This window comes from Talpa occidentalis, unplaced genomic scaffold (genome assembly GCF_014898055.3).
Source record: "Talpa occidentalis isolate TD23 unplaced genomic scaffold, MPIMG_talOcc4v2.1 talOcc4.11, whole genome shotgun sequence".
Taxonomy (NCBI): domain Eukaryota; kingdom Metazoa; phylum Chordata; class Mammalia; order Eulipotyphla; family Talpidae; genus Talpa; species Talpa occidentalis.
In genome coordinates, this window is record NW_023601104.1 from 2,112,992 (window position 1) to 2,140,977 (window position 27,986).

General features: G+C 49.9%; 1 protein-coding gene across 3 annotated transcripts; it reads left to right on the top strand.

Annotated features, from left to right (window-relative positions):
- The first annotated feature begins 949 nt into the window (after positions 1 to 949).
- On the top strand, positions 950 to 27,971 carry SNUPN (snurportin 1). Of its 3 annotated transcripts, none has more exons than XM_037502066.1 (9): positions 950 to 997; positions 6,355 to 6,517; positions 9,698 to 9,845; positions 16,493 to 16,597; positions 16,822 to 16,918; positions 19,501 to 19,598; positions 23,196 to 23,273; positions 25,704 to 25,784; positions 27,392 to 27,971. In XM_037502066.1, the coding sequence occupies exons 2-9, from the start codon at positions 6,360 to 6,362 to the stop codon at positions 27,713 to 27,715; spliced, it is 1,089 nt and encodes a 362-aa protein (XP_037357963.1). In that variant the 5' UTR covers positions 950 to 997; positions 6,355 to 6,359; the 3' UTR covers positions 27,716 to 27,971. The 3 variants fall into 3 exon arrangements, with proteins under 3 accessions (XP_037357963.1, XP_037357964.1, XP_054556014.1); XM_037502067.2 differs by lacking the exon at positions 950 to 997 and adding an exon at positions 1,752 to 1,805; XM_054700039.1 differs by lacking the exon at positions 950 to 997 and adding an exon at positions 3,704 to 4,971.
- Positions 27,972 to 27,986: the final 15 nt, after the last annotated feature.

The following is a 27,986-nucleotide window of genomic DNA, read 5'->3' on the forward strand; positions in this document are numbered from 1 at the left end:
ATTGGATCCCCAGCCACGGAGCTACCCACATGGCGCAGCAGACCTCTCCTGACTCCCCCGCTGCTCCCCTCAGCAGTGTATTTCAGTCAGTCTGCCTGTTCTGCTCCCCACTCTGTCTCTGGTGAATCCTCTCGCCCCCCACACCTCTGGCCTGTGCCCCAGTTCTTGTATGCACGAACAAATCTTTAAAAAAAAAAAAATAAACGAGGCAATGCACATGAAGCAGTGTCTAGCTCAGAGCGAGCATTCAACAAATGACTGCTCCTGTTTTTATTTGCATCTCATCAGCGCTGCCTCCCGGAGGGGGTCCTCTCTTTGACCGGGTCTCCTAAAGTTGGCTACTTTGCCGCCCTTTCCACCATTCAGGCCTCTTCCCGGGGCGCCCGCCCATGGGGGTGCTGGCGGCGGAGCAGGACGCAGACGGTGGCCGGCGCGCCGGGCCCCTCAGCGGCGAGGGGAAGCGCTCCCGAGCGGCGCCGCCGGCTGCAGTCCAGGCCAGCCCGTGGTGTCCCAGGCGCGCGCGGGGAGGGACAGCTCATTACAGGGGGCTTGGGGGCGCACGGGGTGGGGATGGAGTGGGGGGCCAGACAGCGCACCCCAACCACCGCGCGGGTCTGGGGGCAGCGAGGGGACCTGGGGCCAAGGAGGGCCCCGACTGCCGGCCACGCGCGGGTCGGGGTCCCGCCTCTCCGGGGCCTGAGCCCCAAGGAACGCGCGCCCAGGAGTGCCGAGCCCTCGGCCCGCCACAGCACCGCGGAGGCGCGGCTCCCGGGCAGCGCGCGCCCCGCGGAGGGAGGGGGCCCCGCCGGGCGCGCGGGGGTGGCTGGGAGCAGCGGGCGCGCGGGGGGAGCCGGGAACGCCGGGCGCGCGGCCTGTCGGCCCGGCGGCGCGGGGGGGCGGGGCGGCGCGGGGGCGGGGCGGGGCCGGCTTCCCAGGGCAGCTGATTGGTCGGCCCCTCGCGCCCGGCCGTGCTGCGCGTGGACCTGTGGCTTGGGCGGTGAGTCCGGGGTTCGCGCCTGGGCCCTGCTGGCTCGCGCGTGAGGCTGCGGCGCCGCTGGCCTTCCCTCCGCCGGCCCTGCGCCCCCGCTTCTCGAGGCGCCAGCGGACGGGCCGAGCCTGGCCCAGGGCTCCCCGGCGCGCGCGTCCTCTCCTCAGGGCGGGGCTGCAGGCGGGGACCCCTCAGGGCTGGGCGAGGGGACCCCTCGGGACTGGGGCAGGGGACCCCTCGGTGCTGCGGGCAGGGGACCCCTCGGGGCTGGGGCAGGGGACCCCTCGGGGCTGGGCGAGGGGACCCCTCAGGGCTGGGGCAGGGGACCCCTCGGTGCTGCGGGCGGGGACCCCTCGGGGCTGGGGCAGGGGACCCCTCGGGGCTGCAGGCGGGGACCCCTCGGGGCCGGGGGAGGGGACCCCTCGGTGCTGCGGGCGGGGACCCCTCGGGGCTGGGCGAGGGGACCCCTCAGGGCTGGGGCAGGGGACCCCTCGGGGCTGCGGGCAGGGGACCCCTCGGGGCTGGGGCAGGGGACCCCTCGGGGCTGGGCGAGGGGACCCCTCGGGGCTGGGGCAGGGGACCCCTCGGGGCTGGGGCAGGGGACCCCTCGGTGCTGCGGGCGGGGACCCCTCGGGGCTGGGGCAGGGGATCCCTCGGGGCTGGGCGAGGGGACCCCGAGCCTGGGGGAGGGGACCCCTGGGGCTGCAGGCCAGGACCCCGCGGGCCGGGGAAGGGGAGGGCGGGTCGCGCGCGTGTAACTGACGCCACCCCGGGAGAGGCGGTGCGGAGACTACCGGGACCCCGCCTGGGGGCGCAGGTAGAACCCCTGAACGGCGTGGGGGGCGCAGGCAGGGGCCCACGAGGCCGCGACCCGGGGCCGGGGGGCATGAGGCGGAGTCCGGGAGGAGGAGGCCAGGGCGCCGGCCGGGGCGACGGCGAGGGGCTGGGAGGCTCGGGAACGGGGAGTTGGTGGCGGGTGGGGACCCCCGGAGGTGACACCCCGGGTTGGTGGTGCCCTCCGACGAGTGGCCCGAGGCCGGGAGCCGGCCATAAAGGAAGGCCAGAGGGATCCGCCTCCGTGCCCAGGACATCAGTTTAAAGGATTTTGTGATGCACGCTAAGATAAAGCAAGTTAAAGCCTAATAAATGTCCTCTGGGTTTGGTCATTACTTTGATAAACGAAGACGTAATCAATTAAAAAAATGTATTGTTAAGTATTCAAACTTACCCAAGAGTGCAGAAAAATACAGAAAGTAGCTTAGCATTATGGATCCCAAGTACTCATCGCCCAGCTTCAACCAGAATGAACACCCTGGTCGCATTACAAGTATTTTTTTTTTTAATTTTTTTTTGGTACAGTCAGAAGCACGGGAGGGTGAGAGAATTCACCAGAGCCAGAGCGGGGAGCAGAGCAGGCAGAAGGACCAAGGTACACTGCTGAGGGGAGCAGCGGGCGGCCGGAGAGGTCTGCGCGCCATGTGGGACCCTCCTCCAGTGGCCGGGGAGCAGCCGGGGATCGAACCGGCGCTGCAGAGGCCGCGGGCAGCTTCGCAACCCAGCGCTCAACCGCTGCGCCACCGGGGAGGCCCACATTACAAGTATTTTAAGGCACACCTCAAGTTCCCACTGATAATACGTTGGTTGAGCTTATGTAAAAAAAAAAAATAGTTGCCTGGCCTCCTTGGTGGCACAAGGGGTTAAGCACTGCACTATGAAGCAGCCTCTGCAGCACAAGTTCCATCCCCGGCTGGCCAGGGAGCTACCCACATGGTGCAAAGACCCCTCCTGTCTTGCCTGCTGCTCCCTTCAGCAGTGTATTTTGCTCAGTCTGCCTGTACTGCTCCCCACTCTATCTCTGTTGAGTCCTCTCACCCCCCATATCTGGCCTGTACCCCAGCTCTTGTATGCATAAAAAATCTTTAAAAACAAAAATAGTTGCTTTCATGTTTAGTGGATATAGCAGTTCCATTTTGCCAGATGAAGAATTCTGGAGATTGGTTGCATGACAATATGAATGTACTGAGCAGTACTGAATTGTACACTTCAAAATGATTAAGATGGTAAATTTTATGTCATGAGCTTTTAACCACAATTTAAAAAATTTATTTAGAAAAAAAAAAAAGTGCTGCAAATTAAGATAAAAATCTGACTCCAGGTATTGGATGAAGTAACTCATCACCAAGTAGAGGCCTAAGGAATTCTGTTTTTAACTGTGGAAGCTTTGAAATGAACCAGTTGATTGTGGTGCTTAGAGCACTGGGCCCAGGCCTGGACCAGTGGTGTCCTCTGCTCTATACTGGAACTGAAGAGTTTGGTCAGTGCCGCTGTATTATATTTCCCCCAAATATTCCTGTTGTAACACAGTCTGGGGCACACCTTTACTTTTTTTTTTTTTTTAAAGATTTATTTATGCATACAAGAACTAGGGTACAGGCCAGAGGTGTGAGGGTGTGAGGATTCACTAGAGACAGAGCAGGGAGCAGACAGGCAGAAGGACTGAAATACACTGCTGAGGGGAGCAGCGGGAGAGACAGGAGAGGTCTGCTGTGCCATGTGGGTAGCTCCCTGGCCAGGGGGTCAAACTCATGCTGCAGTGGCTACCAATAGCTTGATAGCACTGTCTTTAAACCCTGCGCCACCAGGGAGGCCCCTGCACCTTTAAATCTTGGGTGAGCTCCTCTACCACCTCCTACCTTCATTCATAAGAGGGCAAGTGAAGAGTGAAGTCATCTCCTCCACTTCTCCATGTCCATTCTTTAGGGCCCAGCTAGGTAGTTATTTCCTTTATGACACCTACTTCCTGTTTCCTAAATGTCCCAGGTGTCAATCCTTCACACTCCTGGAGAAGCTGGTGGTAACTGCTGGGCAGCCTTCCACATTTTAGTTCCTTTCCAAGTTGAGTAGGTAACCCTGGAACCTTACTTCGGCCCACAACAAAGCATGCCAACTATATAAGATGAGAAAGTAACTGCCAATTTTGGGTTTTTGGCTCCTCTTGTCTTCCTCCAGGAGCCCCCAGAGCCAGCATTTTCAAAACATGTTATTAGGGGATTTGTAGCGGCAGGAAGGGCATAGGGCAGGATCTCTTGTGACTATGCAGACGGGTGAAGGAGAGTCCTGGAGCCTTCAGTGGCTTTTTCAGGCTTTTAAATTGTCATTTTACCAGGTACAAGGCAAGCAGGGGTGCTGGGGGCCCAGGAGGCTGGCAGGCCTCCCAGCCCCTGGCGTGTCTTCACTCTTTCTGAGTTCTGTGGCATCCTCTCATGGTCTCTATTTCTCTTTCTTCTGCTGATTCCATTCCGCACTCTCGCTGGTTCTTCTGGTCCTCTTCTGCTCTTATCTTCTCTTTCTTCTGGAGCCCTTATGGCCCACTCTCAGCCCAGTGTACCTGCCTGTGCATGCCCACACCCCAATCCAGGTGCCTGCCATCAGGCATGCACTCAGGACAGCAGGGATCCAGCATCCATCCTGATGTTGGGAGGGCAGAAAAGCCTGATAATCGTTTACCCTACAGGATTCAACAACCAATTAGATTAAACTCGCATTAAAAAGATATATTTGTTATTGAGTATTGGCTATTTAGCACTATTCAGGAAAAAATCAGATGCTTGAGCATGATACAGGGCAGCAAGGGGCACTAAAACTGGCCAAGGACACTGTCCAAATAGTTTACCAGTCACTGTCTGAGTTCTTCACCCAAGTGCAAAATTGCAAGACCACTCAGGTTCAAAGAACAACAATAATGGATTTATTTTAAAAACTAGAGTAAGCAAAGAGTCACTGAGGCCACATATGGCCATTTACCTCACCCCAAGCAAAGTCCTAAGCACAAAGGCTCCCAAGATGACATCTTCCCACTACTGCGGGCCTGAAGCATGTGGCAGCCAGACTCTAGGCCGGTATCCAACTCACAAAGACACCAGAAGACACAACAGGAGATGCTCACCGGAGCTGCTGAGATGCCCCTGCGCAGCACCAGACAGGTGACACTCAAAACAGCAGCTGCAGCAGCTGAACGACCTGAGAAAAGCCCACACTCACGTAGCTCAGAGAGGTGCCCGGCTCTGGGTCTTTGCCTTCTCATGCAGGCTGTAACAGCAGGAAATCTGGGAACAGTTTCCGTTGCTTGGCTACCTGTAAAGCCTCTGAACTCTTCTCTGAGGTTGGCTGCTGGAAGCCTCTCCATGTCCTTCAGAGGCCAGCAACAGCCTTCAGGAAGATCAGCATGGTGGGGACTGACCCCAGAATCACTAAAAATCCAAAAGTGCTGAAATCCCGAAAGCTGAATCCCCTGGGGCTGCTTCTGCAGTCCCTTATATTTCTTTTTTTTTTTTTAAAGATTTATTTATTTATGCATACAAGAGCTGGGGTACAGGCCAGAGGTGTGGGGGGTGAGAGGATCCACCAGAGACAGAGCGGGGAACAGAACAGGCAGACTGACTGAAGTACACTGCTGAGGGGAACAGCGGGCGAGTCAGGAGCAGCTGCACCATGTGGGTTGCTGCCTGGCCGGCCCGAGGATCAAACTCGTGCTGCAGTGGCTGCAAACAGCTTCATAGGCTGTCTGCTTCATATTTAAGTTTTCTAGATTCCTGCTATGAGTGAGACCATGTGGTATTTTTCTTTTTCTTTCTGGCTTATTTCGCTGAGCATGATCCCTTCCAGCTCCATCCATGTTGCTGCAAATTGCATGTGTTTATCTTTTTTGAATGCTGAGTAATATTCCATTGTGTATATGGACCACATCTTCTTGATCCAGTCATCTATTTTTGGGCATTTGGGTTGTTTCGAAAGCTTAGCTATTGTAAATAGTGCTGCTATAAACATAGGGGTGCAGGTGCGCTTTGGAATTGATGTTTCTGTGTCCTTTGGGTAAATACCTAGGAGTGGAATTGCTGGATCATATGGAAGCTCTATGTTTAGTCCCATCCATGTTTAGTTGGTATTTCCCCTGGGGCTAGCCATCCTCACCAGCACCCACCTCCAGGGGGTGCCACCTGTAAGTCTTTGGCTTCAGCCTCTGGTTACATTCCCATAACTGGATGTAGATGATGGTAAGAAGGAACAATTTCTGCTGCTGGATAACAGAACAAAGTTAGGTTCAATTATAAGGTGAACTTTCTTAGTGATTAATGGTTAGTTTTATGTCTATATCAAAATGATCATTATTGAAATATTTGCAAGAGGAATATTGCTCATATATAATTCATTTACTCTTTAACTTCCTTTTTCCCCATGGAAGCAGATGTGATTTTGGATAAAGTGAGGTTTTTTGGGGAATGTAGCCATCATGTTAAATCATAACTGCCTATACACAGGAGGTTATATGAAATGAATGAACCATTTTCTTATGTTTTCATTTGTAGGAAAAATGGAAGAGCTGAGTCAAGCCCTGGCTAGTAGCTTTTCTGTGTCTCAAGATCTGAACAGCACAGCTGCCCCACACCCCCGCCTGTCCCAGTACAAGTCCAAGTACAGCTCCTTGGAGCAGAGTGAACGGCGCCGCCGTTTACTGGAACTGCAGAAATCGTAAGGGAATCTTTAACTCCTTGGTTTCTTTCTCCAGGCTGGGAGCTGTGAACCATTCAGGAAGATTTTGGCTTGTCTTTATGGAAACCCTTCAAAGTAGGGTCTTTTAAAGTTAATCTTTTTTAAAAAAAAAAAAGATTTATTTATTTATATAAGAACCAGAGTACAGGCCAGATGTGCGGGAAGGTGAGAGGATTCACCAGAGACAGAGTGGGGGTGGGGAACAGAACAGGCAGACTGAGGGGAGCAGCGGGCGAGACAGGAGAGGTCTGCAGCGCCATGTGGGATTCTCGCCTGCTGGCGGGGATCGAACCCACGCTGCAGAGGCTGCGGACAGCTTCACAGCTCAGTACTCAACTGCCTGCGCCACCAGGGAGGCCCAAGGTTAATCTTGGAGAGGGGTAAATCACGGCAGTAGACATTCTTTATACTCAGAGCTTATGAAAAGATGAGAAAGTAGGGAGACTGAAGTTTGAAAGCAAAAGCTCAGTTATTTGGTTAAGTTTTTCCTTCTTTCCTGGCAGAGGTACTGAGCTTTGCAACTTAGGGACTTGTGAAAGCTACGCCCAGATTTCCACTCCCCATATTCCCTGTGTGGCTTCTGAACTCTAAATCCTGGCCTTGGTGTGGTCTTCCTGTCTGCCTTCAGCCCAGATGTTTCTGTGCAGCCCTTGGGAGTTTAAAACAGATAATTCCACAGAGAATCTATATGGAAATGTCTTCCATACACTTCACTCTAAATGTCAAGATGAGCAAATGGGAAAAAGCAGCAGGAGTGTTTGAAAGCTGAGCTGTTGGAAGGCAGGGCCCATCCTTTTACTGTCTGTGAAATATGGCTCTCTTTTGGGTAATAAATTAAGGAATTAGGGATTAGGTGACACTATTAACAGCTGCACGTTTTCCACATAGTCTGTGTTTTGCCCAGTGCTGGGCAGGTTTCCCTGAGGTGCTTGGATTGCTTGCAGGTTACATTCTCAGTTCACTCCCCTCTAACCCACCCCCCACCACAGTTTTTAAAAATTATAATTAAGGCCTCCATGGTGACCTACAGGTTTAGTCTCAGCGCTGTCACTGCTACAGCCTGAGTTTGATCCCTGCCCAGGGAAATGACCCACATACAGCGCAGCAGACCTCTCCTGTCGCGCCCGCTGCTCCCCTCAGCAGTGTATTTCAGTAGATCTGCCTGTTCTGCTCCCCAGTCTGTCTCTGTTGGATCCTCTCACCCCCTGAATCTACACAAAAATAAATAAATAAAACCTATTTTAAAATAAATAAAATTTCAATTACTTTGGAACAGGTAATACATTCATGTGGTTCAGAATTCAAAATATATGAGTATATGGTGAAATCTCCCTATTCTGCCCTCTAGCCATCCAGTTCCTCTCTCATATTATTAGTTTCTTATGTATCCTTCCAAAGATCTGTGCAGATTTGAGCAAGTGTGTGTTATATGTGTACATGCTTTTTTTTTTTTTAACACAAGTAGCAGTGAACTATGTGTTCTACCTATTTGTTTGACAGTACTTTTTAGAGCAATTTTCTGTCAATTCGTGTAGTGCTGTCTCATTCTTTTTTTTAATGGTGCCAGGCAGTCCATGGCGTAGATAGGTCATGAGGTAATCTAACCAGTCCCCTGCTGATGGGCATCTGGGTAGTTTCTTCCTTTTGAGGTTACTAACAGTGCTTGGGAAATAACCCTGGACATGCATCCTTTCACACGTGTACAAGTGTACCAGTTCGCCTTTCTCATGAAACAAAAGATGTGCTTGCATACACGCTCTTGGTGCACATCTTAGTGTGAAGGTGTATGAACTTGTGTGCCCTGAAAAGTACCATCCATGTTGGTGTCCTTGGTGGTGGTTCTCTTGCCTTTGCACTGAGGAAATCAACTGTTGGAGGTTAAATGGTATCTAAGAATCCTTTTGCAAACAATCAGTTTCCAGAATATTCCTTTTCTTCCTTTTCAATTTCTCAAATTTTCTAGAATGTCATTTTTTTAAAAAGGATATTAAATCATTAACTAAGTGGCTTTTTGGGAAAATTTGACGGGAATTGGAGGAAGGCCTGACTACTCCTCAGAAAGCTGTAGAAAGTGGAAAGTCCCAGAAGTTGTCCTTGTTTTTTTTTTTTTTTTTTTTTTTTATAGAGGCATGTTTTATTTATTTATTTATTTGTTTGTTTGTTTTGTTTATGCATGCACTGGGTACAGTCAGAAGCGCGGGAGGGTGAGAGAATTCACCAGAGCCAGAGCAGGGAGCAGAGCAGGCAGAAGGACCGAAGTACACTGCTGAGGGGAGCAGCGGGCGGCAGGAGAGGTCTGCGCGCCATGCGGGACCCTCCTCTGGTGGCTGGGGAGCAGCCGGGAATCGAACCGGCGCTGCAGAGGCTGCGGGCAGCTTCGCAACCCAGCGCTCAACCGCTGCGCCACCGGGGAGGCCCAAGTTGTCCTTGTTTTAATTGCTTGCGTGTATCTGTTTCCTCTCCTTAATCCCCAAGGGTCTTTGGACTAGATGTCTTCTAGGCAGGGAAGTGTTGACTCTCACCTGGGGGAGTGGGATGAACTAGAGGGGGCCTGGGGTCAGCTTTTCTGGCCAGGAAACCTTGGAAATTCCTTTAAATGTTTTACTTTGCCTATTCCTAGGAAATTCTGAGAAGGCTGATTGTGTTCAGAGGGGGCTTCTCATTTGGGATCTGTAACGAAGCAGTCACTAGCTTAGTCTGACCAAGGAAATAACTTTTTTAAAAAAAAAAAAGATTTATTTATTTATGCATACAAGAGCTGGGGTACAGGCCAGAGATGTGGGGAGGTGGGAGAGAGGATTCACCAGAGACAGAGTGGGGAACAGGCAGACTGATGAAATGCACTGCTGAGGGGAGCAGCGGGCAAGTCAGGAGAGATCTGCTGCACCATGTGGGTTGCTCCCTGGCCTGGCCGGGGGATCGAACTCATGCTGCAGAGGCTGAGGCTTGCTTCATAGTGCGGTGCTCAACCCCTTGTGCCACCAGGGAGGCCCCAATATCTATTTTTTTTAACAAAGGAAATTCTATCATCTTTTACTCCCACCAGAATCCCCAGATTGCTCCTGAATTTGGAGCCTTTGAATTAAATTGAATTGTCAAATTGTAGGGTACCTTCCTATAAAGTGAAAAAACCTGTTCTTATGCCTTTTCTTTCTCCAGCAAACGGCTAGATTATGTGAACCATGCCAGAAGACTGGCTGAAGATGACTGGACAGGGATGGAGAGTGAGGAAGAAGAAGATAAAAAGGATGATGAAGAAATGGACATTGATGCTGGCAAGAAATTACCAAAACGCTATGCTAATCAAGTGAGTAGTCCAGAGAAGATTAGGCCCAGCTAGTCCCTCTCCCTTCACTGAGTGGTTAAAGTACAGCCAAAGCTCTTTACTTGTCATGGAGGAGGAGGGGAGTGGAAGAAAGAAAAGGAGCTGCAAAGGAAATGTGGGTGCATGTAAAGTTTATAGGGAAAAAAAGGGGTAACTTACAGTGCCATGTGCTGACTGGGGATCACTGATGTAGTCTGTGAGAAGTGGATTTGGGGACCATTACCCCATGCTGTTGCCAAACGCTGCCAACCTGCTGCAGGAAGCTCCCGAGCTATTGTAATACTAACAGACACCTGCCCGTGTCATTTCTTTAATAGTCATTGTACAGTCGTTTTGGATTGGGCTGCATGGTCCCACCCCCTCCCAGGTTGGTCTTTTCCAAGCAGTGAACGAAGATTCCAGTCTCAGATCTTCACACTCACATGGTGGGAGGCAGGGAGATTACAGTTGGATTATAGGGAACCTGCTATCCACCCCAAGCCAGACAGCTAGCCTAAGTAAGGCCGAGGTCGTAAAATAGCACATCATTGTAACAGACTTGACTAAATGCCCTGTTGGTTCAAGAGAGGAAAAGGGTGTGACTTGTGGCTTTTTAGGGGAGGCAGACATGGAGACGGAGACCAGCTTGGCCTCCAGTCAGTCCAGGCATTCCCAAAGGCAGGGTCTGGGCCCAGGACAGGGAGAAGTGGGCATCTACCCTACTATTACGGATTTCTCTCTACCCAAGTGTTTTTTGTTTGTTTTTTAACTTACTTACTTATGCATGCAAGAACTGGGGTATAGACCAGAGGTATGGTAGGTAAGAGGATTCACCAGAGACAGAGTGGGGAGCAGAACAGATGGATCCACTGAAACACACTGCTGAGGGGAGCAGTGGATGAGACAGGAAAGGTCTGCTGCGCCATGTGGCTAGCTCCCTGGCCAGGGATAGCACAGTGGCTGGCAATAGCTTGATAGTGCTGTGTATTTAACCCCTGCACCACCAGGGAGGCCTCTACCCATGTGTCTTATTACCTCAGAAGCATCTCCTTTTCAGATGTGGTTCCCAGATTCACACACTCTATCCCCTTTCTCTGGCCCTAAATCCAGCACAGATAGCATCCTCTGTGACAAAGTACAAGTCATTTCTGCCCAGCAAGCATTACTGAAGGATCTGTTCTGTGTTAAGCTAGGCTATGCTTGGTCCAGAAATAGCCCCTGCATTCCTGGAATAAGTGTAGATTATGGTTTTTGTTATAAGAACGTGAGATTAACTTCCAGTGCGGGGAAAGTGGGGTTGTGAGATCAGAAAAAGACAGCTTTGATGCATGAGCAGGGCAGAGGTGCGGGCATTCCACAGTGCAGGAGCAGGCTGGTAGGAGCCCAGAATCCCCGGAGGAGTATGTGGTGTGTTCAGAAGAGGAGGCAAGCCAGTGATGATGGACAGCACTGGCCTGGGCAAAGCTGTACGGCAGAAATGCTTGCAGAGCTTTAGACTGATTGGGTTGCAGGGAACCACCAGCAATTTTTGAGTCAGGAACAGAGTTGGGACTTTGTGTGGTGACTCCCATACTGGTGTGTAGAAGGGCCAGGAAGAAAGACTACAGTATGCAGCTGAGGTTTGCTCCCTGATGATAGGTGCCAAGATAGTGACGGTGAGCAGCCAAACAGTGTGTGTGAGAAATGTTGCCAGGTCGAATGGACAGAATTTAGCAGTGACTTGGAGAGGAGTATAAGTGGTTAAGAGGATCTGTGTTGATCATGAGCACCTTCCTTAGCCCCTCTTAAGTCTCTGGTTTCTTATCTGTAAAATGAGACCTAGTATAGTGCTTATCCCATAGGATTGTTAAACAATTAAAAGATAGTGTGCCTGAAATACATAGCCTGGAACATATAATAAATGTCCTGTAATATCAGTTGCTACTACTGTTTTTTTAAACAGCCATATTGAGATATAATTCATGGGCCGTACAACTTATCCATTTACAGCATACAATTTAATGGGTTTCCTTAGTATAGTCACAGAGCTGTGCAACCATCCTCAGTATCTAATTCCAGAACATTTTCATCATCCTAAGAGGAAACCTCGTACCCATTAGCAGTTGTCACTCCCCGTCCCCAACCCCTAACCAATGCTAATCTGCTTTTGTTCTGGATTTGCCTATTCGGGACACGTCCTATAATGGAATTATACAAGATGTGTCCTTTTGTATTTGCTTCTTTCACTTTGGATAAAGCTTTAATGTTTCATTTGTAGCATGTGTAGGAACTTCATCCTTTCTATTGCCAAACATTTTTATATGCATAGCACGTTTTGTTAATCCAGTCATCAGTAGATGGCCTTTTGAGTTGTTTCCATGTGGGGGGAGCTAATATGAACAATGCAGCTATCAGCATCCATTTACAGTTTTCTATGTGGATATGACATTTGCATTCCGCCTGGGTGTCTACCTAGGAGTGGAATTACTAGGTGATATGCTAAGTCTATGCTTAATCTTTTGAGAACTTCCAGGAAGTTTTCCAAAGCAATTCTACCATTTTATTTTCCCACCAGTAACATGATGCTTTCAGTTTCTCCACATCTTTGCAGTACTTGTTATGTCCTTTCTTTCCAGTACAGCCATCCTCCAGTACAGCCATCCTAGAGGGTGTGGTGTGGCATCTCCTGGTTTAGATTTGCATTTCCCTAATGATGATTGACATGGACCTTTTTTTCATGTGCTCATTAGTCGTTTGTCTATCTTTGGAGAAATGTCTATTCAAGTCTTTGGTCCATTTTTTAAAAAAGAGTTTATTTTTATGTAGAAGAACTGGAGTACAGGCCCGAGGTGAGGGGATGAAAGGATTCACCAGAGACAGAGTGGGGAGCAGAACAGGCAGATCTACTGAAATACACTGCTGAGGGGAGCAGCAGATGCGGCAGGTGAGGTCTGCTGCACCATGAGGGTCACCTCCTTTGGTCAGGGATCGAACTCGTGCTGCAGCGGCTGCTGGATAGCATCATAGTGCTGCGACTTAGCCCCTTGCACCACCAGGGAGGCCAAAATAGTCCATTTTTTTAATTGGTTGTCTTTTATTATTGAGTTGTAAGAGTTCTTTATATATTCTAGATACAAGTCTCTTGTCAGATACATGATTTGCAAGTATTTTCCCCCATTTTGTGGAGTTGTCTTTCTTGATGATATCGTTGCAGCAGACATTTTCAATATCGATATAGTATAATGTATCAGTTATTTTTTTGTCACTTGTGCTTTTGGCGATGAATATCACTAATGTTCTTTAAAAGAGGTTGGTTGTTAAGCCTTGGGTTTAAGATTCAGTAACAGGGCCTCCCCGGTGGTGCTGCGGTTGAGCACTGGGCTGCAAAGCTGCCTGCAGCCAATGCAGCGCCGGTTCTATCCCTGGCCGCCAGGTAAGGGTCCCACATGGCGCACAGACCTCTCCTGCCATCCGCTGCTCCCCTCAGCAGTGTACTTCGTCAGTCTGCCTGTTCTGCTCTCCGCTCTGGCTCTGGTGAATTCTCTCACACTCCTGGGTTTCTGACTGTGCTTGTATAAATAAATAAATAAATCTTAAAAAAAAAAAAAAGATTCAGTAACAGAGAAAACAGTATTTCCGTTATTCATGATACGGAATACAGAAGGCAAATGGTGGGAGTTTCAGGGATGCAACGAACTTAGGCAGCAGAGGCAATGAGTTTTACTGCAGATATGCTGAGTTTAAGGTACAGAAAGGACAGGACATACCAGGTAGATAACTGGAATGTGGGTATAGAGCAAAGAAGATGAAAAATAAAGAGGCATCCTCAGAAGTGACATATGAAGTTGCAGAGGGAGATGAGATTGACCACCAGAGGGGACCTAAATCATCTCCTGGAATTTTACCTACAAGTTTTGGGGCAGTGTGTGGAGGAAGGTTTGGAGGCAGAAACGGAATAATACTATGTCATGGGACCACAGGAACGTGCCTCAAGGAGCAGGCTGTGACTGGCAGCATCTCTGGGGAATGGAGTGGGGAGCATAAGGGAGGCCAAGGGAAGAGAAAGACTTGGTAGTGAGAAGCTCTGATGGCCTTTAGCAGGACTGTGGGGTGGTATTCTGGTGTGAGCCTGCAGCAGGAGCGGGAAGGTGGCGTTAAGAAATGTGAAGTAGGGCCTCCCCGGTGGCGCCGCGGTTGAGCGCTGGGTTGCGAAGCTGCCCGCGGCCTCTGCGGCGCCGGTTCGATCCCCGGCTGCTCCCCGGCCACCAGAGGAGGGTCCCACATGGCTCGCAGACCTCTCCTGCCGCCCTCTGCTCCCCTCAGCAGTGTACTTCGGTCCTTCTGCCTGCTCTGCTCCCCGCTCTGGCTCTGGTGAATTCTCTCACCCTCCCGCGATTCTGACTGTACCCAGTGCATGTATAAACAAAAAAAACCAAAGAAAGAAAGAAAGAAAGAAAGAGAGAAAGAAAACATGCCTCTATATAAAAAAAAAAAGAAAGAAAGATGAAGTACAGGGCCTCCCTGGTGGCTCAAGGGGTTAAGCACCGCACTGTGAAGCAATCCGCAGCCAGTGAAGCATGAGTTTTCCCCACCAGGGAGCTACCCACATGGCGCAGCAGACCTCTCCTGTCTCCTGTCTCATCCACTGCTCCCCTCAGCAGTGTGTTTCTGTCAGTCTGCCTGTTCTGTTCCCCGCTTTGTCTCTGGTGAATCCTCTCACCCCCACATCTCTGGCCTATACCCCAGTTCTTGTATGCATAAATAAATAAATCTTTAAATAGAGAAATGTGACGTACATTTAAATAGAGAAATGTGGGCCTCCCCAGTGGCGCAGTGGTTGAGCGCTGGGTTGCGAAGCTGCCCTTGGACTCTGCAGCACCGGTTCAATCCCCGGCTGCTCCCCGGCCACCAGAGGAGGGTCCCGCATGGCGCGCAGACCTCTCCTGCCGCCCGCTGCTCCCCTCAGCAGTGTACTTCGGTCCTTCTGCCTGCTCTGCTCCCTGCTCTGGCTCTGTTGAATTCTCTCACCCTCCCGCGTTTCTGACTGTACCCAGTGCATGTATAAACAAAAACAAACAAATAAATAAACAAACAAATAAAACATGCCTCTATATAAAAAAAACATAAAAAAAAAAAAATAGAGAAATGTGAGGTAGCATAGCTTAACAGAAATGCAGAGTGAGGAGGTGTGTGTGTGTGTGTGTGTGTGTATGTGTGTATAGATATATCTTTTTTAAAGATTTATGTGTAGACGAACTGGGGTGTAAGCCAGAGGTGGGGGCGGGGCGAGAGGATTCACCAGAGACAGATTGTGGACAGACCAGGCATATTAACTGAAATACACTGCTGAGGGGAGCAGCGGGCGAGACAGGAGAGGTCTGCTGAGCCATGTGGGTAGCTCCCTGGCAGGGGATCAAACTCAGGCCACAGCGGAGAGAGTGCTGAGACCTAACTCCTACCCCACCAGGGAGGCCCATGGAGGGGTACATTTTTTCATGCTGAAGATAATGTGTTGGGTGTTTCTTTAGCTAAGGGGAAGGACAGATGAGCTAGGCCACAGTTTTGACAGGAGGAACTATGAACAGATGAGCTGACCTTTTCAAATTTATTTCACCACAACCCCCACTGTTTTTTCTTGAAGAACATTTCCTCATATCCTTTAGTACAGCATTTGGGTTACCAGTGTGGGAAATGGTGATGTAGTCTAAAAGCCTCTCAAGGTCAAGGGCCTTATTTCTTTATCTTTGAGCTAGAACCCCTAGAATGGTAGGTGGTGGACACAGTAAAGAGAGGAAGAGAGTCTCATCACCCAGATCAGGAGGTGAAGTAGTAAGAATGGGTATGCATGCAGGTAACACTAAAGGTGAGGAAAGGAGGTGAAATTCAGGGAGTGGGGGCCTCCCCGGTGGCGCAGCAGGTTGAGCACAGCGCTGTGAAGCTGTCGGCAGCCTCTGCAGCGCTGTTTCGATTCCCAGGCCGGCCAGGGAGAAACCCACATGGCGCAGCAGACCTCTCCTGTCTGGCCCGCTGCTCCCCTCAGCAGTGTATTTCAGTCAGTCTGCCTGTTCTGTTCCCTGCTCTGTCTCTGGTGAATCCTCTCACCCCCCGCACCTCTGACCTGTACCCCAGCTCTTGTATAAAAATAAATAAATCTTAAAAAAAAAAAAAAAAAAAATTCTGGGCCTCCCCGGTGGCGCAGCGGTTGAGCGCTGGGTTGCGAAGCTGCCCGCGGCCTCTGCGGCGCCGGTTCGATCCCCGGCTGCTCCCCAGCCACCGGAGGAGGGTCCCACATGGCGTGCAGACCTCTCCTGCTGCCCGCTGCTCCCCTCAGCAGTGTACTTCGGTCCTTCTGCCTGCTCTGCTCCCCGCTCTGGCTCTGGTGAATTCTCTCACCCTCCCATGCTTCTGACTGTACCCAGTGCATGTAAAAACAAAATAAACAAATAAAATAAATAAATAAAACATGCCTCTATAAAAAAAAAAAAAATTCAGCAAGTGGGCGTCCATCCCATCAGGTGAGCAGGAGACAGAGCAAGGGGGTGGTGTCTTACTGTCAGGCTTGCCATGGTTCTTCTACCTGACTTCATCAAGGTGTAGGATGTGAATTCTGTCATCGTGAACAGCAGAGCACAGCCCCCTGTGGATTTTAACACCGGTTCTTATGCTTCCAGTTGATGCTCTCTGAGTGGCTAATTGATGTGCCTTCAGATTTGGGGCAGGAATGGATTGTGGTCGTGTGCCCTGTTGGGAAAAGAGCCCTGATTGTGGCCTCCAGGGTGAGTAACTGCCTGCTGTCCCTGCTCTGTAGCGGGAGGGTCCCCTTGCATGCCATCGTCCTTACCCACCACTCAGCTGTATCCAGCTGGGAAATGAGCAGCTTTTCTGCAAGAGGGGTTGGTGAAGAGCCATCTCTGGGCTGATGATGCTTTTACAGATGGTAGAAACGAGAGGACTGGAGGCCTTGCTGCCTAATGAGAATTGCTACTGTCTTTCCCTGCAGGGTTCTACCAGTGCCTACACCAAGAGTGGCTACTGTGTCAATAGGTTCTCTTCCCTCCTGCCTGGAGGCAACAGGCGAAACTCAACTACAGCAAAAGGTACTTACACATAATTGTCTCTTGAGTCTTTTAATCAAAAAACAACAGTGTAAATTGCTTGGTTAGTTGTTTGAAAGTTCCACCTTGACCACATATCTTAGTTTGTTTAAATTTATTTATGCATAGAAGAACAGGGGTATGTGGAGGGAGAAGGGGGATGGGAGGATTCACCAGAGACAGAGCAGGGAGCACAACAGGATTAACTGAAATACACTGCTAAGGGGAGCAGTGGGCGGGACAGGAGAGGTCTGCTGTGCCATATATGGGTTAGCTTCCTGGCCAGTGGTGAACTCAGGCTGTTGGGTTGATAGCGCTCAGACATAACCCCTAGGCCACCAGAGAAACCCCAGAATGCATATCTTTGAATCTGCACAGACGTAGTCCTGCCCACTGGACTCAGGCCCTCTTCTTTAAAGTGAGGCCTCCTTACTTGTAGAATAGATGGCACCCCATGGGGCCTACTGGGTAATAAAACCGTAAATTAAGGTCAACATTACCAGGTGACAGGTGCAACTTTTGGGATTAGTCCCTCACAGAGCCAAGTGTGAGTGTAATATGCTGTTGCAGGGGCTTCCCTCCCAAACCCCTAATTCCTTTTGACTTAGCGTCCTTGCCACTCCTGCGCCACCCGGGCCCAGCCTGAGAAGATGGAGATCCTGGAGGTTAAGTAACCTGCCATGGTCCTTTAATGAGGAAGATGCCCAAACCCTATAGTGCACTCTTCCCTGCTGCCCAACCTCCCCTGGTAGCTCCTCGGGTCCTCGCACTGCACCCGGATTTTTCTCTTGGCTCTAAGACCCTTCACAGGTGGGCTTTGGCCCACTCATCCACTTGTCTTTTTCCTATGACCATGCCTGAACTTCAGTTTGCTCAACTGGCTTGCCTCCTTGCTTCTGACAGCTGTCAGTTCATTCTCCCTTTGGGCCTTTGTGCATGCCACATAAAGCGCTGACCCGAGATGCCCTCCTACCTCCCCGCTGCCCTGTGGTTTGAATCCTCTGATCCCAGAAGACTGTTCATATCCCATCTCTTCCATGAAGCTTTTCCTGCTGCTCCAGTCTCCATTTTCTCTTAGTTTGTGCTGTCTCATTCTGTTGGTTGAATGAGCTGTTGGTTCTGTCCTCTGTGATAATCTTATCTCCCTAACTGGACTGTAACTTCCTTAAAGGCAGGGACTTCTTATAAGTATTCTCTACAGAGCACAGTACCTATGATAGGAACTTGGAAAAGGTCCTCGAGTCACACTCTTCAAGTTCATTTCATTATAACATTTTTGAAGAAAGAAATAATCCCAGCCAGGGGCCTCGCTGGTGGCACGGGGGGTTAAGTCTAAGCACTGTGAAGCGATCAGCAGCCGCTGCAGCACAAGTTCAATCCTAAGTCAGGGAGCTGACCCATGTGGCGCAGCAGACCTCTCCTGTCTTGCCCGCTGCTCCCCTCAGCAGTGTATTTCAGTCAATCTAACTGTTCTGTTCCCCACTCTGCCTGGTGAATCCTCTCACCACCCGACACCTCCTGCCTCTACCTCAGCTCTTGTATGCAAAAATAAATAAATCTTTTTTTTTTTTTTTTTAAGGATTTATTTATTTATTTATACAAGCACTGGGTACAGTCAGAAGCGCAGGAGGGTGAGAGAATTCACCAGAGCCAGAGCGGGGAGCAGAGCAGGCAGAAGGACCGAAGTACACTGCTGAGGGGAGCAGCGGGCGGCAGGAGAGGTCTGCGCGCCATGTGGGACCCTCCTCCGGTGGCCGGGGAGCAGCCAGGGATAGAACCGGTGCTGCAGAGGCTGCGGCCAGCTTCGCAATCCAGCGGTCAACCGCTGCGCCACCGGGGAAGCCCAATAAATCTTTTTTTTTAAGATTTATTTGTTTATGCATGCAAGAACTGGGGTACAGGCCAGAGGTGCAGGGATGGGAGTGGGGACTCACCAGAGACAGAGCGGGGAGCAGAACAGGCAGACTGACTGAAATACACTGCTGAGGGGAGCAGTGGATGAGACAGGAGAGGTCTGCTACGCCATGTGGGTCAGCTCCCTGATCCAGGATCTAACTTGTGCTGCAGTAGTGTAACTGCGGATTGTTTCACGGTGCTGAGTGAGTGCTGATGTTTAACCTCTTGCACCATCAGGGAGGCCCCTAAATAAATCTTTAAAAAAAAAATCCCAGCCAATGTTGAATGAAATGATACTATTCAAGGACCTGATTTCATTGTGTCCTTTGTTTAAAGTCTCCATTTGCAAGAACCTATTGACAATATTAAGTGAGACTGATTTCCTGTAGTTGTAAATGAAAATGGAAGGTTTTCCAACTTGAATTTCAGAACTCCCACTTGGCTTAGGGTTGCCTGGATCCATCTTGTGCTTGTCTACCTCAGGTTGCCCTCAGCTGCACCAGGTAACCCAAAAGGGCTGTGAAGAACCTTTCCCTTAATTAATCCCTATTCCTTAGTGCTGATGCTTGCTGAGCATGAGGATTGTTGGATTCCGTTCCCAAACCCCTAAGAGAGGGTTGCCTAGGTTGTGGTAGAGGAGCCCCTGATTGAGGGCAATCCTGTGCTGACTTTCTGTGTTGTGCCCCCAGACTACACCATTCTGGACTGTATCTATAGTGAGGTAAACCAGACTTACTATGTTCTGGATGTGATGTGCTGGCGGGGACACCCTTTTTATGACTGCCAGGTAAGGATCAATACTCCCTCACATCTCGTCTTCTCGACTTTTCACTTCTCCTCCCGGGAAGGTGGCTCAGCATGTGGGTTTGGTACGTCACCACTTCTTGGTATGCACAGGATGTGGTATATCAAGAAAATTATCTAATGTTCCTTGCATCTTTGAGTGTGTTTAAATTAGCTTCCTTTTAAGAAAGAAGTAGGAGGAAATTAAGGGAAGGCTTGCAGGGGAGGAAAGAGAAACAGAGCAGGGCCTTGCTGGTGAAGCACCACACTATGAAGCAATCTGCAGTCTCTGCAGCACGAGTTCGATCCCCGGCTAGGGAGCAACCCACATAGCGCAGCAGACCTCTCCTGACTCACCCGCTGCTCCCCTCAGCAGTGTATTTCAGTCAGTCTGCCTGTTCTGTTCCTCACTCTGTCTCTGGTGAATCCTCTCGCCCTGCCCCACCCATACTCCCCACACCTCTGGCCTGTACCCCAGCCCTTGCATGCATAAAAATAAATAAATCTTAAAAAAAAAAAAAAAAAAGGGCCTCCCCTGATGGTGCAGTGATTGAGTGCTGGGCTGCGAGGCTGCCCGCAGCCTCTGCAGCGCCGGTTCTGTTCCCTGGCCGCCTGCGAGGGTCCCACAAAAAAATAAAAGAAAAAAAGAAAAAGCAGCTTGAACCCTTGATGCTCAAGGCATCAAGGCAACCTTTATAAAAAAGAGAGAGAGAAACAGAGCAGAGGGGTAGGCTGGGACTGTGTTGAAGCTATACTGGTCCCTTCCCCTGTCTCCAGAGTGTGGGACGATTGCTGGTATGGAAGGTTGTGGGCCAGGACCACTTTGCAGGTGGCACAAGGAAGAGAAGGGGGCATGCAAGCACCCCCAAATAGATTCCTGTCACCACCACTCGGTCCCCAACCACATCCTGACTCTGAGAATGGCAGGGCTGCATTGGTACAACCTGCAGCCTCCTATTTCTGAGGTACCGGCTCTGAAAGGAGCTTCTCCCAGTAAGGGGAGGCTTCACTATCCCCCTCAATGTTGGTCAACCGCGGGTGTAACTTGGAAACCACGTTGGACACCAACGTTGGGCCCCAATACAAAATGGGGTGCCTGACTGTGGGTCCTCACCCGCGGGCATAAAAGGACTTATTAATACTCCACTGCAGGCACACACGAAAGGTTAATAAAAGGTTTATTCACAAGGGAAGGGGAAATGAGGAAATGTACAACTCAGGGAGAAAAGTGGGAGATAAAGTCTTAAATGCATCCTACCCGGTCCGCTGATCTGGAATCCCAAATGGCACTCTGAGAGCTGGCCACGAGCCAGGAGCCGTGACGCCAGGAAGCGAGAGAACCCCCAAGGCCCATGTGCTGGTTTTTATGCCAAACCTGGCTGCTTAACTCCATCCTCAGGTCCCAGCCACCTTCCCTCTGGTGGTGATGGGATTTGTCTCTCCCAATGTCCTGATGGCTTTGGTCTGGAGCCGGGGTGGGGTCCACAAAGCCTGTATGGAATTAGCTCAGGACATCCTTTCCCCCCAACAATTTTAGTACAGTAGCAGTCATCAGAGCTAGACTTGGTAGCCCCACAGGCTCAGTCCCTGTTTCTAATGCCTCCCCATCATTGTCAGTTTTATAGGGTTGCATTTTTTGTGCTTCCTGTCAATGCATTTATCATGGTGGTTCTCAGTGTGTGGCCTCAGAAAGTTGTCAAAGCCCTGCCATTCTTGGTGGTCTGTCAAAATACTCGGACCTACTGAATCTGAAACTACGGGGATGGGACTTAGGTTTTAACAAGCCTCCAGGGGAATCTTCATGCAGGCCCAAGTATGCGAATCAAAGGCTGTCACTGCAGGCTGCTGCTTTCCATCGCCATTAGCCCAGGTAGCTTTCCAGGTCATGCTAGGTTAGAATACTTCAGGATTCTAACACGCATCTGATTGTGGGTCTGCTACTCCTAGGCAGTCTATTCGGCCACCATTTTGTCAACTAAACAAGGTCAAAATGGCCCGGCCAGTTAGGTATAGGAATTCAACTCTTCAGCCCTTCAAATCAAACAAGAGCACAAAGCTGGATCACACTGGGAAGGTTATGCATCAGGAGGTGTGTCTGGAATGCCCCGGGGGGCTGAGGACCGATGTCTGACAAGGGACCCCAGAAGCTGATCAGTCGATTGCCTTGTTGATAAGATTAGAACCATGGTTGGGGATTAGGGTGTGTCATCAAGTAGATGAGAAGTGCCTGGAGGGCAGACTCACAATCCCTAATCTTTTATACCCTTCCCCTTTCTTTAATCTCCTTCCCCTTAATCTCCTTTTGTTCCTCCCTCTTACAACCAATACAGTGTGTCAATAAAAGCGCCAGGATCTTGCTTTTCAGCAGCATCCTGTAATTATGTAGCCTGCTCCATGACTCCCGTTTTTTTATCAGTGTGGTGTTGTTCAATGCAACATCTGATAACAACAATAATAGACAAGATTGGCATTGCAAGCAGTTTGTGAGCATGTCTCATTGAATTCCTGACAACAAATCTGTAAGGCAGTCACTGCTAATCTTCCTGGTCACATGGACAGGGAGGAAGAGGGCCACTCATGTTAAGTATCTTGCCCGTGTGTGAAGCCAAGCCTGAACTAGAACTTGTAAATTCAGTCCAGACATATTTTCCTTTAATTCGTTGAAGGAGTTCATAACATGTACTCACCACCTATAGTTTTGGTGACTAAAGCCACTTACATTTTTATAATTCAAAGAAAAGACTTTTTGTTTTGGTTATTTTTTATTTCCAAATGCAAAATAATTAAGAAGAAAGGGTCCTCCATGTACTGGGTACATGACAGTAGTTCAGAGACTAATGTAGTTAATGAAAAATTATGACAATATACTAGTGTCTGAGCTCTGGATTAAAATAAAACAAAAATTAATATAATGTGCTTCAGAGTTGGAGAGTCTTGGGTCCCACAGTATTTTCTTTTTTAAAAAGATTTATTTATGCATACAAGAGCTAGGGTACAGGCCAGAAGTGTGGGGGTGAGAGGATTCACCAGAGTGGGGTGGCAGAACAGGCAGGCAGACTGACTGAAATACACTGCTGAGGGGAGCAGCGGCCGAGTCAGGAGAGGTCTGCCGCGCCATGTGGGTTGCTCCCTGGCTGGCCAGAGATGGAACTCATGCTGCAGAGGCTGCGGATTGCTTAACAGCGCGGTGCTTAACCCCTTGCGCCACCAAGGAGGCCCCCACAGTATTTTCTGTATAAACTTGGGCAAGTGACATAAGCACTGTGAGCCTCAGAGTCCTCATCTAAAAATGGAGATAATGATACCCCAGCTCTAGAAGGTGCTTGAGCGTTAGTGAAATGGTGTGTGTGGAAGTGTTAGCATGGTGCCTGGCATGTAGCACGCCTTCCATGATAAGTGTTGGCTCTGCTGGTATTAGTAGTCCTATTAGATTTTAAGGGAAAAAAATTCAAGATTTTGTAAACAGTGTTTTAAGGAAAGTGAGGAGACTGCTGGAAGGACTTAGGTCTTTATGACTCAGATGTCTGTTTCGAAGGGGTGCTTTATTCGTGTTGTAGCTTGAGAGGAGCAGTAGTTCATCTCTCTCTTATCTCTGGGGCAGACTGATTTCCGATTCTACTGGATGCATTCAAAGTTGCCAGAAGAAGAAGGACTGGGAGAGAAAACCAAGCTCAACCCGGTAAGGCCTGTTGGGGTCACAGGCTTGTTTCTGCGGGTTATTTCGATTGGTCTGTTATCTACATGTCATCACCACGAATGGCATTCTCTTATCGAGGCCCTATGATGTGATGGGAAAAGAATGGGCTTGCCAGTCATCGGCTCTGAATTCTAGTTTAGGCTTTAACAATCACCAGGTTAATCCCCTCATGTGGCCTTCGTTCCTTCAGCTGAATAATAAGACTAATAACACCCACTTTACAGTGTTGTTCCTAGAACTAGAAGACATAAATAGCAAGTTCTCCTAGCATAATACTTAAGGCAGGCACTCAATAAATAGTGGTTGATACAAAATGCTAGTAACTGATTTTATTAGTGGCTATTTAGAATTCTAGTACAGCAGTTCTCAAGCTGTAGCATGCATACATAGCCCCTGGAGGCTTGGTAAAGAGACTCCTGAACCCTTCCCCAGAGTTTCTGACTCATTGGTGTAGGATGAAGCCTGAGAATTTGCACTTCTTTTTTTTTTTAAGATTCTTTTTTTAAAGATCTATTTATTTATGCATATAAGAACTGTGGTACAGGCCAGAGGTGTGGGGGTTGAGAGGATTCACCAGAGACAGAGTGGGGAACAGAACAAGCAGACTAACTGAAATACACTGCTGAGGGGAGCAGCAGGCGAGTCAGGAGAGGTCTGCTGTGCCATGTGGGTAGCTCTCTGGCTGGCCAGGGATTGAACATGTGCTGCAGTGGTTGCGGACAACCTCATAGGTTGCATCTTAACCCCTTGCACTACCAGGGAGGCCCTTAAGATTTATTTTTATTTATGGCCTCCCTGATGGCGCAAGGGGTTAAGTCTAAGCACTGTCAGGCTATCGCCAGCCACTGAAACATGGGTTCGATCCCCAGCCAAGGAGCTGACCCACGTGGCGGAGCAGACCTCTCCTGTCTTGCCTGCTGCTATCACCCCCACACACACACCACTGGCCTGCACCCCAGTTCTTGTATGCATATTTATTTTTATTTATGCATACAAGAAATGGGGTGTAGGCCAGAGGTGCGAGGTGGGGGTTCAGAGGATTCACCAGAGACAGTGGGGAGCAGAACAGGCGGATCTACTGAAATACACTGCTGAACAGCTGTGAGACAGGAGAGGTCTGCTGCACCATGTGGGTTAGCTCCCTGGGCGGGATTCGAACTCATGCCACTGTGACTGGCGATAGCTTGACAGGGCTGAGACTTTAACCCCTGTGCCACCAGGGAGGCCCCAGAATGTGCATTTCTAAGGAGGTCCCCTGAGAGCTTGAGAACCTGTGCTGCTCTGTATCTGAGCTGAGCATGACCTCATCTTACATTTTACAGATGGGCTCAGAGGGGCTGCCTTCCCAAGATCTCATAGTCCAGCACAGCAGCCCAAGTATCTTGGCAGTCTGCTCAATGATTTAATTATGTGACAACTATTTTCAGAACATGTTATTAACCCTATAGACCAGTGTGTGCTTGGGTTGGCTTACCCATTGTTTAAAATGCAATGGGTAACCAGTTCCAGAACAATAAATGGGGTCAGTGCTTCCGGTGATGTCAACAAGCGTGTGCGGTGAGGAAAGGGACAGGGGAGCTGCTCTCTCTCAGATACCGTTCCTGTGCTCGGCATATTGTCTTACTGAGTCCCCATAGCCACCCTGTGGGTAGATACTCTTATTATCCTCTTTTACAGATGGGAGAGCTGAGACATAGAGATTAAATGATTGGCAGAGTGGGGGTTCAGACCCAGGCGATCTAACTGTAGAGTTTGTAGTTCTGACCTTGTCATTAGGGGTAACCGTGACATACCTAAACCTGCCAGGGGACAATGATACTTAGTCCTGACTGCACTGAAAATCAACTGGAGTGCCTCCCCTGGTGGCGCAGGTGGTTGAGCGCCACGCTGTGAAGCTGCCTGCAGCCTCTGCAGTGCCGGTTCGATCCCGGCCGCCGGCGAGGGCCCCACATGGCGCAGCAGACCTCTCCTGTCTCGCCCGCTGCTCCCCTCGGCAGTGTATTTCAGTCCATCTGCCTGTTCTGTTCCCCGCTCTGTCTCTGGTGGATCCTCTCACCCTCCCGTGCATCTGGTCTGTACCCCGGATCTTGTATAAATAAATAAATAAGTCTTTAATAACAAAAGAAAAGAAAATCAACTGGAGAATTTCAGAAAATGCCTAGGCACCGCCCTAGACCAATTCAGTCAGAATCTTGGGGTGGGACCTGGGCATCAGCAAATTTTGAGAGTTCTCTAGATGATCCTCGTGCATAAAGCTAGGCTGAGAACCACTCACCTCATAAATCAAAGGGCAAGTGGAAGGAGACAGAGGAATGGGTGAGACTGAAAGCTTTTCTCCTTTGATGCTGCCTTGCCATTGCTGGAACCTATGTTATTTGCAATATGCTAATTCTGTTCTCATTTACATTTTAGTTTAAATTTGTTGGCCTGAAGAATTTCCCTTGTACCCCTGAGAGCCTGTGTAAGGTGCTATCTATGGATTTCCCTTTTGAGGTAATAAAAACATTGTCTTGATTGCTCACATGTCTTGCAGGACGCAGGGAATCTTCAGTACAAGACTTTTAAGATCACCTTGGCTTTGCTGTGTGCAAGAGTTAGCAAAGGGCTGACAGCTGACTCCTAGGAGAGGTTGTGCTCACTGCCCTCAGCTCCATTTGTTGACTGAGTCAGAGCCCGCAAGCTGGAAGGGCAGCTCATCTCACACCCTCATTTTACAGATGGAGAAACTGAGGCTCATAGAGTCCTGTCCTTCCTCTCTCTGTCCTAGGTGCCTGTTTCTGCTACAAGCCTGAGACATAGGCCAGGTGTTTGATGGTCACCGCTGCAAAGGGGCTTCTAAGACTGACACCCTCAGGGGTGTGAACTCCTAATCCTTCCTTCCTCCAAGAGCACTGGTCCCTGGGGGCGGGTGGAGTAGGGCAGCCAGCTCTGTGTTGAGTTTAGCATAGGAAGTCTCAGCACCCCTGGGCCCCTCCACCTAGCACAGCAAACTTGCCTTGGCCAGCATAATCCCTTTACTGCCTAGACACTCCCCAAGTATCTGCTTGAGCTGAGTATAATTTTGCTAAAAGGATCACCACTTCCCAAAAGAGGAAATGGCAAAGGCCGAGTTGCCTTCATTTCTGGGAGTCAATTAGGAAGGTGGTAAGAACACCATCTTTATTTATAACCCTATGCCCCAGTGACAATAAAGGCTTTTTAGAGATGAGTCACGGAGAAGAAAATGTGGGACTGCAGGAGGCCTTCCCGTTGAGAAAAACTGAGTTTCCCAGAACATAGCTTGGGACCAATATAGGTTTAGGCAGCCAGCAGTGGCTTGGGGAGCAGGACTTCCTGACAGCCTGTTTTTCCCCTGTGCTCAGCAGCCCAGCCTGCGGGCGGGCCTGTCCACTTCCCTGGCTTTGTTCCCCCAGTGGAGCACATCCTCACTGCAGAGGCCTCGGGGTGGGGGCAAGTGCATGGGGACAGAAGCTGGTTCACGTTCATGTTCAGCTTCATGCTTACTCTGTTTTTATTTTCTTTTTTAAGATTTTTATTTATACACATAAGAGCTGGGGCACAGGCCAGAGATGTGTGGGGGGTGAGAGGATTCACCAGAGACAGAGTGGGGAACAGAACAGGCAGACTGGCTGAAACACACTGCTGAGGGGAGCAGCGGGCCAGACAGGAGAGGTCTGCTTCGCCATGTGGGTTGCTCTCTGGCCGGCCGGGGATCAGACTTGTGCAGCAGGCTGTGGATTGCTTCATAGTGTGGTGCTCAACCCCCTGTGCCACCAGGGAGGCCCCTTACTCTGTTTTTAGAGACAGCTCTAGAACTCCCTGAGCCCGAGGTCTCAAACAGCTTCATGGTGGGTAAGAGGGTGAGACAATGGATAGAAAAACATCCAGTAGACAGGAAAATGAGTTTACGTTTTTGTTTTCTGAAATTTCTTTTTCTAGGCCACTACTTCATTTAGAGAAGTTGCACATGTGCAAAACAAGGACTCCTTATCTTTTGGCAGTGACCCAGAAAGAGGAGTTGGATCCCAGAGCTGCCCTGTGCATATAGTCTCTGGAAACTGGGGGCCCCAGAGTCATTGACTTTCTCATTCCTCCTGCAGGTGGATGGCCTGCTCTTCTACCACAAGCAGACCCACTACAGCCCAGGGAGCACTCCTCTGGTGGGCTGGCTGCGCCCCTACATGGTGTCAGATGTTCTCGGTGTGGCTGTGCCTACTGGCCCACTGACCACCAAGCCAGAATACGCTGGGCACCAGCTGCAGCAGATTATTGAGCACAAGAGGAGCCAGAAGGAGGGCACAAGAGAGAAACTCACACACAAGGCCTCTGAGAATGGACACTACGAGTTGGAGCACCTGTCCACCCCCAAATTGAAGAGCCCTTCCCAGAACCCCGACCACCCTGGAAGCCTCATGGAGAACTGAGGGCTGCCTCCTTCTGGAGCTGCAGGGCGGTGCTCGACCCCAGTAGGAAGGCTGGGGAGGAGGACAGTGCTAAGAGCAGATGACTACATTTTAGAGTGGACTTCCCGAAGCCACTGCAGCTGGAGGTAGCTTACCTCCTATGTGAAAGGCTGGCTCGAACGGTTGGGGGAGGTGCCCAGATTGGGTGGGATTCAGATTTGGGCAGCAACTGCTGTGAAAAGTGTATCCCAGACCCGCCATGTAAATACATGTAATTCTTACCAAGAGAGAA

Excerpts from the sequence above, each read along its gene's own strand:
- SNUPN (XM_037502066.1), top strand. The coding sequence starts at position 6,360 with ATGGAAGAGCTGAGTCAAGCCCTGGCTAGTAGCTTTTCTGTGTCTCAA. Across the intron at positions 6,518-9,697 it reads TTACTGGAACTGCAGAAATC|CAAACGGCTAGATTATGTGA; the intron begins GTAAGGGAATCT and ends TTCTTTCTCCAG. Across the intron at positions 23,274-25,703 it reads AGAAAACCAAGCTCAACCCG|TTTAAATTTGTTGGCCTGAA; the intron begins GTAAGGCCTGTT and ends TTTACATTTTAG.